This window comes from Seriola aureovittata, chromosome 5 (genome assembly GCF_021018895.1).
Source record: "Seriola aureovittata isolate HTS-2021-v1 ecotype China chromosome 5, ASM2101889v1, whole genome shotgun sequence".
Lineage (NCBI taxonomy): Eukaryota > Metazoa > Chordata > Actinopteri > Carangiformes > Carangidae > Seriola > Seriola aureovittata.
The window spans coordinates 18,944,217-18,965,986 of record NC_079368.1 but is presented as its reverse complement, the minus strand read 5'-3'; the positions used below and the strand labels follow the sequence as shown (position 1 = coordinate 18,965,986).

Here is a 21,770-nt window from a genome sequence, read left to right as displayed (position 1 = left end):
AACCTAATGAAACATCAACCAACTTGTTAATACTGTGATGGCATGAAGCAAAGTTCACATTTGTGTCCAAAAAAAAAAAAAAAAAAGGATGCACATTTTCTGACAGGATATTGAGCAGTTTGTACAAAATGCAGCACGACACCGTCTGCTGATAATCAACATCTGTGCTTATGTGTAATCTGTCAGAAGATATTATCAGGCAGGGTTATCGCTGATCATCATTATTTGGTCCGGCCCAGGCCACCAGATGTCAGGCAGGGTTGTAATATTAAGCAGCGTGCTTTAACAATGAATGGCAGAACACCTGCAACAAAGGCAACTACAAAGAGGCTTCCCCTGACAGCATTTCCTCTCTCTTCAGCCTCCTACATGACCCCGGCACCATCTTGGAAAAAGATCTCAGCACCGTTGCTCTGGACCAGACGCCAGTCCCATGAGAGTGCTCAAAAGCAGCTCTCGCAAAATTGAGCACTGGCAGGCAGAAATTGAGGGTGGAGTAATGGAGGAGGGCACGGTGCACCTGCCCGTAAATCTTGCCGAAGTTTTCCTTTCATGAGAAGCTTGAAGAGAGAAATAACAAACACTGGTCAGAGGGCCAGGGGATAAATTTGAGAGAGAAAGAGCAGCCAGCTGGCCAAGAACGATGTTTAGGAAATCATTTACTGAGACGACACAACAGCTGGGGCCAAACTGGACACCTCTGAGATCCAAAAGTCAATCATGCAGACACTAAACGCCTGTTTTTTTGCCAACAGCCTGTGTGAATGTGGATTGCTCTTGTAACGTTATACCCATAACTTTTGTGGATGACTAACAGATACACTTAAAACACCAATAACTTGAGAATGTGATAATGATCAATAGAAAGAACTACAGGCTACTATCTAATACTTAAACTACTACTGTTATTATCACTGCTACTAGTGATGAAACACCAATACTATAATTACTTTGGCGAATAACTGAAAGAGTGAAAAGCTGAAAAGGAAGGAAAAGAAGAAAAGATCACACAGCTGGTCACACCAGCATTTGAAAATGGCTAAATTAAGGCAGAATGTTGCAGCAGTTAGTGGATTTGTTTGTTTTGCAGAAGACATTTTGACATTTTGAAAAAGCACAAATGCAAATAATACTATAAATAATAATTACTAAAAATAATTATTATGAAAAACCAAAATGTCTGCTGTGAAAAAGGCCTATAGTAAGCCCTTTTAACAGTGAAGGGAGAGCTGCAGTCCAATATGGAGGAAGCTAGCTCATTAACTGCACCATTAACTTTTATCTCACCTCCTTTATTGGAGTAAACTGCTCCACAATAGAGGGATGCTTGCAGATAGTTATGAGACAAGAGTCAATGGTACAAATACACCTTTATGTACCTTTAAATGAACTGTAGCTAAGCTAAGTAGCTTGTTAAGTTGGAAACTAACCACTGCCACTAACTGATAATTGGTAAGCTGTAAGAGCCCCTTTCCCTCTTCTGTAACTCTAATTGATTAAAATAATGGACAGACTTTGAAATCCAACATCGGACAGATGCTTAATTTTAGTTGTAAATGAAAATCAAGTTGATAACTGACAATGTGACGTTTAGCAGATGCTAGGTTTTGGTCACCAGACCTCACGGTTGGTATATCAGCTGCGGTCAGTATTTTAGGTTAAACAGACATTAGCATTAGATGTTGTCTTTGACATTGGATTTTTGTCATCAATTAACAGCCAGCTGTGTGTCTGCTGGCATCCTGAGAACAAAATGCCACAGGGAATAAACAGTAAGGAGAAAACATAAAGAACCTTGGAGACATACTGTGACTGCCAGGCTAGCTCTGGCGTTAGCAGTTATCACAAAGATTTGTGGATACAATTTTGGTGTGCCTTTCTCTGGTCACAATTAAGCAATAAGCAAACCGAACACTGATGGGTTGAGGGTTAGAAAAATATATTATACAATAGGAGACAAATACTTTCAAAAAGTCAGAAGGATGTTTCTCAGGAAAAAAAACAAAATCTCATTTCACACGTTTTCCAGAGACAATAAACCACAACATATTTGCCATTTGCCCCAAAACAATGTAATATTAACCAACTGGAAATAAGCCATAAAACTCCTACAACAGGCACAGAGTTTGCTCTGAAACACACAGTTATAACAAAGTGAATAAATTATAAAACAAAGAATAAATGATAAACAATTTATTCATACTAAATGTACTTTCACACTTATTAGCAGGAGAAAATGAAGGACTGATAGAAGCTATAAAATGCAGAAGATGAAGAGAAAGAACAAGGTAAAGATAAAATATGTAGAAAAATGAAATGAAAGACAAGAAAAAAGAGGCAGAAAAAAAGAAAAAAGGTTCTTTCAGCTGCTAATATCAATAATTTGTATGCAATGTTTATAAAAAGAACCATTCTGTTGAATGTAAACTGTGCCACACCAAACATGGCCTCTCTATTGTTGCTGCCTCTCTTCACCCTGTTCAAACAGCCTCTCCATCATCTGACTCAGAAATAAGTGCACCACAAGCATTGGTTAGTCAAATGGGATTCTCAGATAACACAGAGAAAAAGCAAACAGCTCACTGCCAAATGTGGCTCATGTAAAACTAATTATAACACACCCTTTGTTTGCTCACACCTGTTGATAACAACACAGTGCGTGCTCAAGTGTGTTTGTGTGTATGTGTCTGTCAGTCTATGAATGTAAATGTAAATACCTCACTCATAAATATCAATCAATACAAACATAGGCTACTGTATAATACACAGAGATTAATGTGAGGTTTCAACTGTTGACAGACAAATATCTTTTAAAGATATCTGTAGACAGAAAGTTGGTCTATCTCATTTTTACTGAATGCGTTACTTGGTGTGTCTTTAACTTGTTATTTTATTCATAGAGCAATAAGAATATAATTCTAAAACTTTTTTTTTTTTTTAAATACAAATTTCAGTTACATGTTGCCACGTGCTGCCTGTCTTCTAAATCAGAGCTCTGCCATTCCTTTTTCTTATTGCATGTACCTTGCATTATTATGTGCCATTATTGATTATGCATATGTGTGCTGTACTATTTTGTAGATATTAATCATGCAGTGTATATGAATACAACATTTTATTGTGTTTATGGTGCCTTTTTAACAACAGATAAAGATCTTCCATTTAGGCCAACTGGGTCATTTACAGGTCTTTTTTCAGCACTGTTTTGTCAAATAAATAAAACGCAGGACAGAAATTAATCTATATGAATCTATAAATAAACTGTTTAATCAATCAGTCCATTGAGTGTCAAAAAGAATCTCAGTTGTCAATTAAACGCAGTCCAAAGATATATGTTCACAAAGCCAAAACAAAAAACCCCCACATATTGTATGCAATATATGATGATATGAAATTGCTCCATAGACCAATTAAATTATTTATGCATCAATTATTAATGTATTATGGAAAGCCTCGTTTAATTAGGAAATCTCAATGAGATCAAAATTGAACAAATTATGTACAATATACACAAGATAAGAACAAGAATAGCCAGTCACACACAAACACACTAATTAGACACAGGTATAATCTAAAATACAGCATGGAGATGTTTGTGTTGCAGTTTGTTCCAGTTGAAAGATTCATAGCACCAGAGACAAGTCGTCCTCAGTTCAGAGTTGGTAACTTTCAAAGCTATTACATTACTTTCTATTTCTAAAATAATCAATAAATTGACTAAGTATTTTAGCTCTACCGGAATGAAAGTAAAATAACAACAAAATGCAAAGTGTATTTTCTTCAGTGTTATTTCATACATATCATGATTACATCTTGATTCATATCCAGGTTAAAATGATTTCATCTTGAAAGGAAGAAAGTTGAATTCAATGGACCTTCTTTGCATCTGTAAATGAGCGTTCCATTGTTCAGCCCAGCTATTTAAAAACCTGTAGACTCTGAGTAAAATGTCATGCCATGATTCACCTCAGCCTTTTTACAGAGGGTTTCAAGGTGAATGGAAGCCACAACCACTAGTCCTTTCACTGCCAAATGACTGCGGCCGAGCCCTTTCCTGGCTCGGTGAATCTGAAGGGGGGCGGTTTTAACCACAATGTTAATTATATTTGTTTATTTGGGTAAAATTTACATTCAGGAACCCTGAGCACATCCTCTTCGAAGACATGTAAGAAAGAGCAGAATTGTTGAGGAGGGGAAGTTGAGATCAAAGTTTAAATTTGAGGCTTTGTTTATTGATCTGTGAGGTATTCAAATGACGGGCTGTCAGGATGGAGTGCTTTGAATGTCTTTGCAAGGTCATCAAAGTGCCATCGCTATTAGACAGATAGCATCACCAAGTGAAAGTAAGAGTGTTAAAATGCTATCCGTTAGATTTTGAATAATATTGATACTTGTAGCTTTTCAGAAATTCTCTGAGATAAATCTAAACATATGCTCGTATTTATTGCAAAATATTGTCTTAAAATAATTATTAACTTGATGCACACGTCATTTTATCTTCAAATTGTTTAAGATTATTTCAGTATATAACATTATTTTCTGCAGCATGTGCATATTTCATGCCTTCCCTAAAGTCTGCCAGTCCCGTACAGCATCCAGTGCAGTGTAGGTGTGAAGGATGCAGCCAGTAAGACATTTAAAGAATTTATTTCCATGATTTACTAGATAGCACAAAAGCTTGATCTAAGGAAGGTTGCAGAGAAATAAACAATGAATACTGACATGTTTCCTAGAACAGGTTCTACTTGTAATATTTATTTTAGTTTATTGAGATAAGATACACTTGATGCAAATGCAGACAAATTATGAACTGCACTATGTAGAAAGAAACAGGATAGAAAAAACAATATCTCTATTGAGTTTAAACAAACAAATGTCCAGTAAAAACAGCTTAATCTTTTCATACTGAAAACAAAACAAAGCTTCTGATATCAGAAGGATGCAAATGGAGCTTGACTGAACCTGTGTATTATTTGCATGGCTTGCCTTTGAAAGTCCACAATGCTATTATCAGACTTACTAAGTCAGTGGATGTAAATGTGGACTAGCACTCAGTCACTCTGGACTTGACATGTTTGTTTAGAGCTCAGATGGCTGTGCCAGTTCATTACCTGCCAAGGGGCTTCTGTGCCACAGTGCAGAGCGGCAGAGGTAAGTTTACTGAAGCAACTGCTGGTCACTACTGCCATCTTGTGTTCACTGGACAGATGAACACATATTTTACAACACTTTTTGCCTCTACATATTTGCAGCTTGCAATACAAATGTTAGTGTCTCTATTACATGTAATCCCTTGGCCTGCAAGTGTAGGTTGCTTCTATGATAAAGGTTCCCTGATCACAACTGGAAATATATAACCACTGTGTAAAACAATCATATTTGATTTGAGCATTTGATTTGGGGCCTTAAATTCAGTTTTTAATGTTTAACCAACATGGATGGAAAAGGTTATCAGACCCTTAAGTAAAAAATAGCAAGACAAGAAAGTCAAATTATTCCCTTATAAGTGAAAGTCATGCATCAATACTAAGTAACTAAGTAAAAGAGCACAACTATTATCAGCAACATGTACTGAATGTATCAGAAGCAAAAGTGTTTATTATGCAACTTTTGCATCATGCATATTTCTCTCTTAATTGTAGTAGAGTAGATGAATAAAGTAATATACTCAAGTACAAGTACGGCACTTTGCAAAGATTTTAGGCAGTTTAAGTGTTTAGATTCATCATGCAATAACATCAGGGAGGAATCTGGTTGGTCCCAAATTCATTCTGCAGCAGGACAACGAGCCCAAACACACAGACAGAGAACAAGGAGTCCTGCAACAGGCGGTCATGTATGTATGTGTGTGTGTGCGCTTGAGTATGTATGTATCCGGAAGGCACCACAGTTTAACCGAGAGTTACGAGCACTAGGTGGTACACCAACCACCAATAAACATAAAAGGAGTAAAGATACAGGTGGAGGCAAAATGCATCATGTCAGTCAACAATTTAGCTCAGGCTGAAGCTGTCTGGAAAAGGGTGCAATCGGCATTCACACCCGGGGTCAAATGACTGAAGAATACGCGGCTCCGGCTCCGATCGGCATTGACGTAAACACCCGCTAAAACACCGTGGCTACACTGCGCTCCCGGATGAAAGAGTAAATGCAGCTGCGAAATTAGTTTTTTAAAAAACACATATTTACCTATACACATATATACTTTTATAGGAGCACCAACCCGGAGATGAGATGTGACAGATCCGTTTTACCAGTTTGCATGGCGGTCAGGAGCTCACTCACTCTTCCCCCCCTGACAGCTGACATCAAAATCCTCTACACTCAAGTTTCAAAAACACCGAGCAAGATAGAGGGAGAGAGAGAGAGAAGCCATCACTAACTGCTGAGCTAAAGTATCTAGGAGATGAATAGCATGCCTACCTGTAACCAACCAGATGAGACATCCCACACTGTTTCCATTGATCAGGTGCTGCTGCGACGCACAGAAAGCTAGCCGGCTAGCCGATATTACACACAACCTTAAGACAGGAAATACAACTGCTCGCTTCTCGGATCCATCACCAACTGTTAACTAACATGTTGTTTACAGAGAGTTTTAACAGAAAGACTGGAAGTTGATTTAAATGAAGCTATTGTAAGGCGATGCAGGCTGCTGTTAACACTGCTTTCTTTGTACCGTGAGAGTTGAAAACATTAAACCAAGATGGCGTCCCGTACGAAACACACCTCAAAACTACGGTGTCCCACAGCGGTCAAATAACACACAAACCGGGATTCACCTGGGAATAAACATCGCAACTGCGACTTGGGCTACTGCCCTACACATGCATAACCGTATGTATACATGTACAGTGAATGCCTGACAGTGTGCATGTATGTGCAAGTGCTTAGTACCAGTATATTTGTATGCGCACGTGAAGTATTCAGTTTTGGCCTAGCAGCTTCACATAGAATTGACTAAAGTGAGTATCACACATTGATATTGTGGATAATAGCAAACTGAGAAATAGGTTTATTGAACACAGAATAGATTTTAGTTTGCGCAGGTTACGGTATTATTTGCTCAAAAAAAAATTTTCTTCAAAATGTAATTTGTGTGTTTGCAAAATGTATTTGTCTGTGCAAAAAAAGTTCCAATGCGTGCTTAGGAATGAGGCATAAAAACTCCATACATTCAGTTATTACTATAAATGCATACTTAGAATATAAACTACAATCATGGTTTCCCTTTTACTGATATTCAGTTTGTGATATGAAAACGTTTGTGTTTGCCTATTTTACAACTGCGACCTTCCTGCTTTTTTTCTTCCGTATTTAAAGCAAAGTTGGCGCCTTTCGGCTTAATGCCCGTATGTCCACAAGCAGCAGCAAAAATCAATAAACAACAATAAGTGAAGGTAAACTGCAGGTATAAGTCCAACCGCAGCTGTGCATGAAGTCAGGTTACTAATAAATAACAATCACAACGTTCATTAACATACAGTTCATTAATTTGAAAGCAATTTTGACTAAATGAAAAGCTTAAATGTCACATGTTACTGCTGGGTCCAAGGACAGTTTAGTCTGAATTATCTGTCCTAAAGGTAGAAATCAGAGAGAATCCATAGATTAACACAAGGGGCACTGACTTCGTGAAGAATCAACAGATGTGATTTCCAGTAAAATGAAAATGTGGAATGCAGGAATTGCAGTACTCTCTTTAAATGAGTCACCCTACTGATGTTATATAGCTGAAATTACTTTGAGCCACTAAGTTCCCTCTCTATCCCCATAATTTACAGTAGCTGTGTAGATTACCTCCTAACAGGTCTCATCCAGATTTTGAATTGGATATAAAGCTTTAGATTTGAAACAGTCATTTTAGTGTAAGAAATTACACAAACATTTTATGGCCTTGTAGCATCAGAGCCCCATTCATTGTTACAGAGCAAACCGGGAAGAAATTGCACATTTTAAGGTTCTCCCTTTGGTTTCTTACTTTAGAGGAGAGCGCTGCATGTTTACAAACATTCACCAATTTGTTCTGGGGCACAGCAATAACAAGTGTGAATTCTTAAAAAGGGTTGGATTCTCCTTTAAATGCACAATCCAGGATTATGATATAGTGTTTCATCCTCAAAGCATCTGGAAAAATAATAGGCTGAAATTATAAATATTAAAGTCATTATAGAAGCCTATTGGGGACTATTAAGAAAATCATATAAAGCTGAAAATGAAAACGTGATTCCATGGTAGCAATATAATTTTTCACGTGTTCTAGGATTATACTGGACTTTACTTGAGGAATATGAGCAAAGCGGCAGAAGCAGTTAGCAGGACATTTCCAGGGATGGATGAGTGGAGCTGAGAGAGTGAAAGAAGAAGAAAAGAAGAGGGAATGAAAACGGAGTGATCCGGAGTAGATCAAATAAAATACTGTATGATAATATTACAGTACATGTCCATGTTATTTATACTATGATGCTATTCTTTAAAGAAATGTAATATCATTAGAGTAAATGTTCTTCTGTTGGCCTCATATTCAGTTCAGAGTTGTGAAGACATTCACTTGGACTCGTTGTGAATCCATGACTGCTCAGTTAGAGCGGCATGTATTATTATGGTCTGGATTTAATGTAGATTTGTCATCTAAACATTAAATCTGTGAACTTTAATCCAACATAGTGTAACAAAAATAGGTGTCAAGATTAGTGATGCTGTTTATGCCAGATTCATTCCCCACCTATGTCATGTAAATTCAAAATAGTCACATCAGACAATTTTTGCATCTTATGTGACAGTAGGGAAACTTAATCATTGTCAAAATCTGTTGTGTTGTGGTTTCAGAATGATGGAGACAGAGAACAATTTGATTCAAAATGTGATGCAGGTTTAGATGATTTTTTTTTTTCTGGGCAACTGTTATGTTTTCCCCAAATGATGTACAAATGGCTTGTAAATAGTGCATTCAACTGATGTGAATGGGTAAAAAATTCCCCGGGGGAGCATGTCCCCTGAATATCGGCTTTTTATGTACAGTCTATAATATCGATTAAATTGGGGCTAATCCCTGAATGTTAAAAATGTCTGGCTCTGCCCCTGATATTAAACACAAGATAATACGAGACTGTTTTAAATTCATCATGGTTGTGACTCCAAATAAGATCTCATAGTTTGTAGTAAACTTTTATACAAGTGTGAGATTGTCTTGTTTGCAGCTACAGACACTACAGATACCAGAAAGTTGCAGCTACACGCCCAAGAAACACAATGATGAAAGTGAAAGTGAATGACGTGTGGTCCAACCAATCACTGTGGAGGTAGGCGGGATTTCCGGTGACGTTGACAAATCAATAATGGTGACAAAAAAAAACTTTAGCATGTCAGCAAAACAACACGGAGGGGGAGTGAACTTATGGACAGCAGTCATATTTTGAAGAAACATTATAATATATTCACCTTATTGTGAGCAGTTTCAGTTCAGCCGAAAGGTAATTTAACTAACGGCGCTACATATTTGATAAATACTGGCATGTAACAACTCAGGGTTCTGCTAACGGTCCGAACTTTCTGACAGGACACAGTTCGGTTGAGTCTCTAACCAGAGCTAGCAGACTAGTTGCTAAGCTAACTAGCTGCAGCTAGCGGTTAGCTAAGTTCCCCGAAGATCAAGCAAAACTAAACGCTCAAAAGCGTCCATGTTGTTTGTTCCGTGAAACTTTGGGCTTCTCTATTTTATATTAAAGTCAATCGCTGCCTCTACAGATGTCGCCAAAGTCATGTCAGGCGCGTGACTTTCAGCTAAAGTTTGATTTTTGATGGCATATCCGTGATGGCCACCAGTTTTGGGGAAGCCATGATTCAGTCAGAGTTGGTTGCACAGAACTGAACTGAACGGCACAGAGATTGACAGACAACAACGATACAGCGCTAACGCTAGCCTACTTATATCATTTAAATCGCGCTATTTATTATTTGTCAGTGGCAAGGAGACATTTATTTTATTGCTGTAAGTTCAATACTGTCTGTTTTTATCAAAAAATGGTAATTGGTTGAGCATTTACAGTAGTCATTAGTAATTACGATACCGACAGGCTTACTGTAGCATATCGGAGATGGGCCATTGTGTTATGCTCATAACGGAAAGAATCTATGTATTTTAAGTGTAACGTCAGGTGAGGCAAATAGGTCTGATATCTGCATTTGGGCAACAGTCCTGTGCAGGAGCAGTTATGGTTCTGAGGTTTGACAGCAGAAAGTAAAAGATTGACAATATCTAATTTGACAAAAGTGGTCAGTCAGGCTGATACAATAGTGGATGGTATTTTCTTGTTAGCATTAAGGTTGCAGCACCACGAATAGTTTTTAGTCATCAGTGAACTTCATGCAGAGTGCAGAAAAAAAGCCTTAATCTTAGTTTCTGTGACCACTCTTTGCATTTAAAACAGCCCCAGTTCCTCTCTGTACATCTGTTCACAGTTTTTCAGGTACTTGGTAGGTAGGTTGTTCCAGGTCTCAGTGTCTTCTGTCTCTTCATGTGATCCCTGACTCCATGATGTTGAGATCAGGGCTCTGTGGGGTTCAGACCACCGGTTGCAGGACTCCTTGTTCCTCTTGTCGCTGAAGATACTGCAGTTGTTTATGAGTCTGTCTGTGTGTCTGGGCTTGTCCTGCTGCAGAATGAATTAGGGACATAATCACGCCTCTCTGATTACACTCCATGATGGATAAGAATCTAAACATCTAAAGTGCCTGAAACAGTTTGCACAGTAATGTATATGTTATGGTTGATGTTGTTGTTGTTACTCAAGGCTTTTTCTGGTTCAAAATTAGACTTGAAAGTTAGTTTATGTATTTTTTTTGTTTTTGTTTTACTGGAAATTAAATTAAAGCATGTGTCAGGTCTTAAGCTGCACACTCTGCCTATATGAAGCACTGCCCATGATTCCGATATTATTGACAGTGGACAGTGGAGAGGGGTAATGGCATGCAACAAAAGTCAGTCACAGTACATGGCACACATCTTAACTACTAGGCCACAAGGACCTCCCCCTGATTTATGTGTTCATTGATTAAATGGATTTTTTGTTAAAATATGTCTATACAACATAATCCTGTTGAAGGAAACTGCTGTGTAATAAAGAGTGCAGACAATTCAAACAAAATTTTAAAATACAATAACAGTGTTAATAATATTCAATTTTATTGTGGCAGTAAAATCATGTTCTTCCTTTTTTCCCCTCTTAGCTGTCTGGTGTCCCACCAGCAGTTCAGTAGATGTCCACCCCCTCAGACACGTCAGGTGGTATGTCCCATCCTGGCCCTTCTCCGGGGGCAGGTCTATCCCCAGGGCCCATCTTGGGCCCCAGCCCTGGACCGGACCCCTCACCAGGCTCTGTTCACAGTATGATGGGACCCAGTCCTGGACCTGGAACACCCAATGCACCTCATGGCATGCAGGGCCAGGGGCAAAGTGATTACTCTCAGGACAGCATGTATCCTATGCACAAGGTATAGTATACCTGCAGCTGCTATCACTGCTGAATAAAAAGATAATGGATTAGAGAAGTACCAAACTATATAGCATATATATAGTTATATAGAAACATTGCAATTGTCTTTGTGGTTTTTTTTAAATGTTTTTTTTGTTATGTGTTTATGACAAAAATGGTAAAATGGAGGAATCTATAAGTGTCAGTATGTCTCTGCTGTTTTTTATCATCTTCTTACCCGTTCAGCTCTCTGATCCCCTTTTTGACATTGTAATGACCTAAGATGAATAAAAAAAATACATTTTGCTCAACGCAACGTTTGATTGACAGACAGTGTTCATTTTTGTGGGTATTGATTCCAGGGTTTGGTTAGAAACTACAGTTTGGCGAGAAAATGTGTTGTTCAGTGCATTCACAAAGTTTTCAGACACCTTCACTCTTCACATTTTTAAGATGCAACCTTATGTTAAAATAAAAACAAAGTATTTTTATGATTATTTTTTAGCATAAGTCAGCAACATAACAAAAACATTGTGTAAAAATTGAAGGGGTCTGAATACTTTCTGAACACATTGTATTAATGAATTCGTGTGAAACTTAAAGATTTTTTTTAATTTTTAGCCCATGGAGGGGATGAATGATAAGACAATGGCAGACGCGATGCACTTTGGTCACATGAAAGGTGTGGGGATGAGATCTCTGCACAGTGGGATGGGGCCTCCACAGAGTCCTATGGACCAACACAGCCAAGGTGTTGTTCTGCTTTGTTTTTAAAACTAAAAGTAGTGGGCTCATTGTTTTATTAGTTTGAGTTTGTAATACAGAAAACCTTTTTTTGCTCAGTAGGATCAGAAACTTCATCAATACTTGATGGCAGTCTTGTCAACCTTTTAGGCTTGTGACCCACTAAAGCAATTCCCCTTCACATGTCTACAGAATATTATCAGATCAACCAAATTGTAATTATTCCTTTTACTTAAATACCTTTTTAAAGTCATATTTTTCCAGGCAAGTTTTAGAGTAAACATTTCAACAAATGCCCAGTTTTGTCTCAGAAAACATGTATTTTCTGTTTTTCTGTCTTGCTAATAATCTTGTGACTCCTTTTTTATTATTTATTGTAAGATCCGTTACATGGGCTCTGACCTCCAGGTTAGAAACTTCTGCTTAAAAGGTACCAGTGGGATTTTTGGGTAAAATTAAACTCTTTCCTGTCTGCTTTAGGATACATGTCTCCCCATCCATCCCCTATGGGTGTCCATGAGCATGCTTCTAGCCCCATGTCAGGAGGAGGAGGTGGGGGACCCACGCCGCCCCACATGCCTCCCTCACAGTCAGGCCCTATGATGCCCATGGATCCACAGGGAGGCATGTCCAACATGTCCAACATGTCCAACATGGCCCAGCAGGGACGGGGACCTTCTGCTTTCAGCCCGGTCCAGCTGCAGCAGCTCAGAGCTCAGATCCTCGCCTACAAGATCCTGGGCCGTGGGCAACCCCTGCCTGAAAACCTCCAACTGGCTGTTCAGGGCAAGAGGAGCCTACCCACAATGCAGCAGCAACAGCAACAGCAGCAGCAGCAGCAGCAACAACAACAACAACAACAGCAGCAGCAGCAGCAGCAGCAACAACAGCAGCAGCAGCAGCAGCAGCCAGCACCTAGCGCCAGTCCTTACAACAGGCCTCCAGGTAGGCAGATCCAGTTTAACAGTGATACAAACTGCTTTATAATGAGCAAGTGAATCAGTGTTGACTTTGTCTGATGCAGCAGATCTGACACCCTTGCCACTTTAATGTGAACAAGGCCACCTCAAAGTACGGATATGGAGTTCATGTCTTAATGTGGCTTTGTTCTGACCTAAGAGTGTGAATACCTGTAATATGACCTGACAGCTGATGTACTCTGTCATGAACAATTTGTGCATTGAAAAAATGTGTTTTGCGTCTGTTGCATCCTAAAACCAGAAATTATTATAATCTCATATTTTATCAGATTTCTCTCAGGTGGTGCTTTTATCACTGTTATTATTTTACTATTTTCTGTGGCTCTTTTGTGGCAAATTACCTAAAATGTGACCAGGGTTTTCTACCCTGAAAAGAAAAAATGATCAATTAAACATAAACATAAACATTTGTTTCTCCATTTTACTGTCATATAAAACAAAGATCAAATTCTAACATTTTGAGAAGCAGGAATTCTTTCATTCCTTCAAAAAAAATGTATTTTCAGTTGATTGTTTACAAGAACAAATGAGTAAAATCACTCAACCCGTCACAGGCAGATTTTATCTGTTTATGTCACAAAACAGACAGAGGAATAATATAGAAAACTTCTATCCTGTTGAAAGGTATGGCAATGGCACCTATAGGTGGACCCCAGTCAAGTCCCTGCCCAACTCCAGCCATGCAAGGCCACAATCAGAGCACAGGACCCAAGCCTTGGTCTGATGGTAAGAACTGTGTACATGTTCATAATAGCTTTGGCTTTTTCATTCCACACATCATAATCCAGTGTAGGAGAGAGAGGTTTGAGACTGACCATGTTGCGTCCAGCTGTTTGATGTGTAGTCTTGTATGAGATTCTCAAGGCAGTTCAAGGGGCTGGTTCGTGACTGCCATTTTTTTTTTTTTTTTAATTTTGAAATATTCAAAATAAACATCAAAACGTTTGGATGCCAATGTAGGCGGACAAAGGCAGGAGCAACACCCGAAAACAGACTATGTAGTCTGCCATCTGTTGTTGCTGTGCTTGGCGCTAGCGTTGCTGGGAAAGCAGAGACATGTATGCATACAGTGACGTAATGACGTGGCTCTATGGCGGCAGTCCACCAGCCCAGAACAAGCACCTGGGTTCGAATTGGTGGAAAGGACAATAAAGGACAAGAAAGATGCTTCAATCCAAGACTTACTTCAAATACAGTGTAACAGCACCAGCTCTGAAGATGCCACATTATCTCCTGCTGTAAAGACAGAAATCTACCCTGATACATAATTTGCATATGTTGCCTGGTCAACAATAATTTTCTCTCAAAGTCAGAAACAAGTGAGAATGTCGATGAACAAGACACAAATCCTACCTGGGAGATGTACAATACAGCAACAACACCGCAGTAATTCGGGAGAAATGTTATGATTAATACATTTTATAGTGAAATAAATTCCCAGTAGGATGAAACATCAAAGTCTGCAAGTCTAATAAAATCTCCTTTTCTTTGCCAAAGAAGAAGCTCCCCAGTTTTATTATCCTATTGATGGCATTAAAAATGTAGTGTTTGATTTTCAAGGGTTTGAAGCAAGTTTTTGTTTTTTTAATATATATTTTTTTAACATTAAACCTCATGAGGTCCCTGGTGGAATGATCATAGCTTTCATTAATATTAAAGGAGTGATCTGCCTCTAGATAATTCATTGAGTTCACCACCCAGTTTTCTGCACCTCTCAAAGCTTCAAACTTCACCCACACACACAAGCAACAAACAGGCTTTTCCCATGTGTCTGCATCAGTCTAGTATAAATCTATAAGTGCTTTTATCCTGGTAGTTTTGGTAGATCTTGTACCTTGCACATCGATCAGCTTTATTTAATGATTCATAATAATAATATGGCTGTGGGAAAAAGTATACTATAATATTCTGTATGTCACAAATACATGGATTCTCTGTTTGGAGGCTTCATTCACAATCATAATTTATACTCACCACTCAAATTCCACAAGTATAAGCACAGGATATTGGTTCAATAAACAAGCATCTTACAACAAATGTTTGAAGAAAGTCAGAAATAAGTAAATAAATACAAAGCCCCGATTGATAAATAATAAATAAATACAAACCCCAAATTTACGAAAAGAAAAATATCTAGATTCCCAATGAGGTCAATTTAAAACTGAATAAATCGGAATAATAGGAAGTCAAAACAACAACAGTTCCTGGAGGGGTCTCTGGTCGCATATTACTCCCATGTGAGGAACCAGATTCACAGCGTTTCAGAGACATCAGGGTTTAGATTGAGGAGTGACCTTAGATTGTCAGGGAATTGAGGGAGTCTTCCCGGAGCTGGGTCTGGGAGGGAGAAAGGCCAGTGCTGTTATGTGCAAGTGTCTGGTGCTTTGCAAATCAGTATAATCTGGTTTGTATTTGATGGAACTGAGGAAAACCTGGTTTATATGAACTCGTCAATCATTTATTCTGATCATGTCGTTGTCAACCTGCCCTACCCTACTGAGAACTGCCCCAGTAACAGTCTTTGGTCTCCAGCTCAGGGTGGTGACAGTCAAGCCAACGCTCAGAAGCACCTCACCCCTGCGCCCAGTGGACGCCCATCCCCTGCACCACCCCAGGCCACTGCTGTGCCAGCTGGGCCCATGCCAGGCAGCTCGGTGACCCCTCAGCCTCCCGGGCAGCAGGTGTCCCCCATGCTACAGATGCAGCAGAAGCAGAACCGTGTCACGCCGATCCAGAAGCCCCAGGGCTTGGATCCAGTGGGGATCCTGCAGGAGAGAGAGTACAGGTATTTACAGATATCACACATGGATAATTTTCTTCATTCAATTCAAATGATTTCAGGTGAGCAAACTTACAAAATGTCAAGAGGTTCAAATGTCAGCCTTTAACTTTTTGAAACAAACATGAAATACTGCTTTTTAGACAGAGTTGCAATGTAAACTCCCCCTTTTCTGCAGCTCAGTAGCAAGAGATAGTATGTAAGTGATTTTCTATATTAAGGTTAGGCCTGGACGACATGACTTCAAATCAATATCCTGATTATTTCAAACTTTTACCTCAATTGCAAATAGGGTAGAAGTTGCTCGGGTTGAGGGTCGTTGTTTGTGCTCTGAGTGAACGTGGCCTAATGTTAGTTGAATGGGGTTGAGACACGTTACTGTATTTTTTAAGGGGACTGTTCATAAACACACACATTTGGGAAAGTATTAACTGAATTAATTGACATGAGCAAGATTGAGACAGTTATAGGTTGCAAATGTCGATTTTGATACTTTTATGGTTAATTGCCCAGCCCTAATTGAGATCCAGTAATCTCTGTGCATATCTCCCTACTTTGCACCTCTGAAGTATGTGAAGCTCATACGTTCTTGTACATGGTGGAGTCTGATATTTTCTCCTAACGTAGAAATTATTTTCATTATCTTTATGCCTCTTAGTAGGTATGTGAGTAAAGATCCTAGCAGGAGATGTTTTTCTTCATACAACTTCAGACGCTTGTTTTGATGATCCCCTCTTCGTGTTCTCATATCAGCCTTGACAAGCTGTTTGGTCAAGATATTCTCGGAGACGAGAGAGCGCTGAACTCTCCTCAGTTTGTCTGTCTTATTAGGCCATTTCAGCTTACAGCACCTCACAGTTTCCCATAAATTGCAACTCCTCTTGTCGAAAAACCGCTACAGCAGGTGACACTCGGCACAGTGGGTAACCAAAGTTAAAAGGAGTCCCTGTAAAGTGGCTGTTGTGTCTGTCTATCATGCACAACCAAGTGGAACAGAAAAGTACTTTTCAAAGTAAAGTTACTGAGCACAGCTGAGTGAAAGATTTAAAACAGATTGCATCACTATACAGCAGATTTATTTCTCTAATGTAGAATAAATTAACATGACCCTGTTAAGGATACCGGGAACTTCCACAATGCTACCGCTGCCACTGATCTGATATGTGTCATTTTAGCCAATAATTAACCAGTTAATCAATTCAGTCATTCAGCTGATCAACACAAGACTGGGTTTGTAAATGTTTACAGGCTATCAATTCTCTGTGTAAAATGATGCAGCTGTGAGTAGTTGTAATAATTCAACTGACAGCAGCCTGACTCTTCTATTTTATATCATGATAATTAAAATATATTCAGCAGCCATTTTAAGACAATAACTCTTAAGACATTTTATTTACCAACAAAAAAATAAATAAAATAATGAATATAATTATTAGTTGCAGACCGAATAATTTCACTGATTAAATGTCCTCTTGATGTTCTTCAGATTGCAGGCTCGGATTGCACATCGCATCCAGGAACTGGAGAGTCTGCCGGGCTCCCTGCCTCCTGACCTGAGGACTAAAGCCACAGTCGAGCTCAAGGCGCTGCGACTACTCAACTTCCAGCGGCAGGTACACAACGGCCGCCGTGTTTCATGTTTCATGTTTCATGTTCAGTGTGACTACATAAATGTAAAGCCACACCTAGAATAACTTCACTTCACCGTTTTTATTGTCAACAGCCCAGCAAGTGCTATAAGAGTGCAGTACTTTTAACATTGACTGATGCTCATTGAATCCACACCAGGTTTCCTGAGATTATTCTTTATGGACTAAATTGAGCCAGATTGGTTAAAAGAGTGACATGAAATTGGTTATTTTTTTCCTTCATGAAAATGATGTTTCTACAAATTAGACAGTTAAAATATTGAAACAGTAAAGTTTGTATTATAGATATTACAAAATAAACTCCTGCAGATAGAACGGAAGTCATTTAATTTCATATGGATTGTATTTTGTTTTTGCAGGACGTCTCCAGATTTAATAATATTTTTATATTGTAATATTTGCTTATGAAATTATCAGCAACCTGTCAGTGACATAACACCAAGTTTTAAAAAAAATAACCTCAAGTCATTCTTGAACGAAAAGTTTACGGCCATGTCAAAAGTTTCACGACGCCTCATTAGTTGCTGTGTTATTCTCCGCTCTATTTACTGTTAAGATGCAGTGTTTTGACGGTATCAGTCTACCTACAAACTGAATTTGATGTGCAACCTGTGCGTATCTCCAGCTGAGACAGGACGTGGTGGCGTGTATGAGGCGAGACACAACCCTGGAGACGGCCCTCAACTCAAAGGCTTACAGACGCAGCAAGCGGCAGACGCTGAGGGAGGCACGCATGACTGAGAAGCTGGAGAAGCAGCAGAAGCTCGAGCAGGAAAAGAAGCGCAGACAGAAACATCAGGTGAGCCCCTCGGTGTTTGTACTGAAATTGTTGAAATCGTTACTCTGAGCTGATGTTTAAAGAAAACTTCACAATTTGTTTTCTGTAGCTGCAACAGAAAATGTTAAGATGAAGAAGAGAAAACAGTTATAGAAAGCTGAGAACAAGGCGGCAGCATCAAACAGTCCCCGCATGTTGACATGAATCTGTCAAAAGTGATTGACAAACTGACAAAAAAAGTTGATTCTGGTAACATGGCGCCTAATGATTTTTCTTGTGTTGTCAAAGTAGTATTTATACTTGTTTTTCAGGAATATCTCAACAGCATTCTTCAGCATGCTAAGGACTTCAAAGAGTATCACCGCTCAGTTTCCGGGAAGATCCAGAAACTCACCAGAGCCATCGCCAACTGGCACACCAACACGGAGCGGGAGCAGAAGAAGGAGACCGAGAGAATCGAGAAGGAGAGGATGAGGAGACTCATGGTAAGAACCTGAAAGTCTAAATAAATGGTATCACCTCTTTTAGACATAAACGTGCAACAGTCCTAGAAGCTTCACACTTGAGCTTTTTCAGAGTTCAAAGTTGTGCAGTCAAATTTTTACTTGAGTTAAGGTACTAGAGAACTTGCTTTTGAAAGCACTTTTTATGTCTCTGAAACAATTTACTGACTGACTGTAGAATCTGTAGAATGAAAAGCCTGTTTATCTGGAATTAAACAAATGTTACATACCTCGACATGCTTTCCAAAGTTGGGGGGCGAATGGTAAACACAGCAAACACTTCAAATGAAAGGAACCTGTCTTTGTTTATAAAACTTCAAATGTGGACTGAAGATCAGGCCATTGCTCTCTGGTAAAGAATCTGCCTCATCTTTATCGAACATCGCCATCGTTAGGCCGCTGCCAAGTTCAAACGGAGCAAGCACAACATGACTGACTGTAGGAGTTGACTGTGAATGGTGTGTCATAGGTTTCAGAAAAGAGAGAGTATGAGTGACAGACAGTGTTGAACTTTTGTTTTTGGTTTCCTGGTCAGAGTTTATGATCTAAGTGACAATATATAATGTGGATAGGTATTGATAACCGATCCATTACATAAGGAAGATATTTGTACCAGCGCTGATCTGGTAATTGTAATGATGTGTCAGCACACTAGCGCTGCACTATTCAAATAAAGCGTAGACAGACTAGCTTTGAATGAATATTATCAAGCTGTATATAATATTTTGAAGATTATTTTCCTCATGGAGCTCCGGTCCTCTTCCACCATTAACCTCCTTTCACCATCCCCCTCTTAGGCAGAAGATGAGGAAGGCTACCGAAAACTGATCGATCAAAAGAAAGACAAGCGTCTGGCCTACTTGCTGCAGCAGACGGATGAATACGTGGCCAACCTCACCACCCTGGTGTATGAACACAAAGCCGCCCAAGCTGCCAAGGAGAAGAAGAAGAGAAAGAAGAAAAAGAAGGTGAGAAGAGAAATGTTCACATGGTGAATTTGTGTTTTTTTTCTGTTTAGATAAAAACAACCCATGAAACCCTCTTTCCTACAGAAGATGGAAAAATGGCAAAATGGTTTATTAGAACGTGGCTGAAGCACTAGATTATTTAAAAAAAATATTTGTCAAAATCCTGTCAAACACATAATAAGATGGTTGGTGTTCATGGTGTTTCAGTGTCAGTGGGTCCAGACGACAGAGGACAGTTCAATGTGACATGAATTATTCTGTATCACGGTTCCTGTCAAAATGACAGTGTGGTTATTACCAGGCGTGACTAGGTTGGCGGTTTTGGAGGGTGGAGCTGGAGAGCTGCTCTCACTGCCGTCAGCTGCTTTGATCTGCAACACTGATATTTCGCCCTGACTTTCAGACTTTTGGAATCACTGTCTGTCCATCTTTGGGTTTATAGGACTAGGTTTATAACACTTTTTGGAAAGCTGTTATTGCACTCGATGTAATGAGTTGTCAACCTGTCTCTCCTCTGCTCAGTGTTTGTGGGCAATGGTTAAGACACACACGGTGAAACAGAAAACAGAGGAGAGTACGTGACCGTAAATGACAGGAAAACGCTGTGAAGGGTCTCGAAATGGTCTCGGACTCAGCCACATGATGGGCTCAGAGTTCATGCTATCCCAGATGATTTCACACCTTGCTGTCAGAGAGGCAGAACTAATCAGGTGTTGTCATTGGCTGGAACAAACACCTGCAGACTCTCAGTCATTCACTACGCTGGGTCTGACATCCTTGACACTGATGTTAGCCATTTGAAAAAGGCTTTTTCTGTAACCACATACTGTGTGTAATACCTCACTTTGTGTAATGATGATTCTGGGAATAGCATCTAAGAAAATTATTTCAGTTTCAACTCAGAAGGTAAACAGAGTACCACAGATAACCTTTAATAATCCAGTTGGAGAGCTCCATGCCATTAAAATGCCATTAAAAGCAACCAAAACCACCCATTATAAAAGCACTATTACTGAGATATCACTTCATGCTTCATGCACACTTCTACTTAGAACATACCCTGTAGAAAATGAAAACGTTTACAATGTGCCAGCTGAATTGGTTTTTATGTGTTTGATGTGTAGAAGGTGGATGGAGATGGTGAAGGCACCAGCGCCATAGGCCCTGATGGAGAGGTAAGCTACACTGCTGTACTGTATGTTGTTATATTTTATATTTGTTGGTAGTGTGTTCCCCCCCCCCCCCCCCATTCTGGCTATGAACATTATTATGTAGCTGTCTTAGATGTCTGTTTAAAGGGTAGCTATCCTTGGCTTTACACAGTGGTATAACAAGTGAACAAGCTTAACAAGCTTAAGTGTAACAAGCTTATTGTCGCACAAGCTGTGGGAAAAAAACAAGACTTAAAAACGAGTAATGGAAACACATGAATTTTCGAAAAAAAACAAAAAAACTGTCAAATATCAAAAAGAAGAGATGGTTTTTCAGACTAATCACCAATATTTTGCAAAACTGAAAGGAAAAACACTTTTTTCGCATTCAAGTCGTGGCGCCTGCTGCTGTATCAGGCCCCAGGGAGCCGGTTCTAACCACGAGGCAGACTGCTGGAAATCCATTTTCATGTTTAATTGGAATGATATCGCAAGAGAGCAAATTGTGTTTTGTCAACTTTTCTTAAAAATTGCTTGTATGTTGCGCAAAACTGCAATGTAAACCTGGCTATTATATAAAGCTCAACAGAGCTAAAAGAGAGGGAACACTGGACTTAGTTTCACCAGATGACACAAACATGACTGTAACTGCTGGATGTGGTTTGCTAACAAGTCCACTAAATCAACTTCGGCAATGATATGTCATTGCTGTGTTTACAGCTTGTTTCCACTTCCCCCAAATCA

The 21,770-nt window shown here is 39.2% G+C and overlaps 1 protein-coding gene across 1 annotated transcript in view; it reads left to right on the top strand.

Annotated features, from left to right (window-relative positions):
- The first annotated feature begins 9,350 nt into the window (after positions 1-9,350).
- The window catches only part of smarca2 (SWI/SNF related, matrix associated, actin dependent regulator of chromatin, subfamily a, member 2), a 47,881-nt gene continuing 35,461 nt past the window's right edge, over positions 9,351-21,770 (top strand). Inside the window, exons 1-11 of the mRNA XM_056375603.1 lie at positions 9,351-9,473; positions 11,230-11,493; positions 12,096-12,225; positions 12,699-13,163; positions 13,823-13,924; positions 15,731-15,983; positions 17,464-17,590; positions 18,252-18,425; positions 18,716-18,889; positions 19,705-19,875; positions 21,000-21,050. Of these exons, the coding sequence (XP_056231578.1) occupies positions 11,260-11,493; positions 12,096-12,225; positions 12,699-13,163; positions 13,823-13,924; positions 15,731-15,983; positions 17,464-17,590; positions 18,252-18,425; positions 18,716-18,889; positions 19,705-19,875; positions 21,000-21,050 (1,881 nt within the window). The 5' untranslated portion in view covers positions 9,351-9,473; positions 11,230-11,259. The remainder of the gene's footprint in view (positions 9,474-11,229; positions 11,494-12,095; positions 12,226-12,698; positions 13,164-13,822; positions 13,925-15,730; positions 15,984-17,463; positions 17,591-18,251; positions 18,426-18,715; positions 18,890-19,704; positions 19,876-20,999; positions 21,051-21,770) is intronic.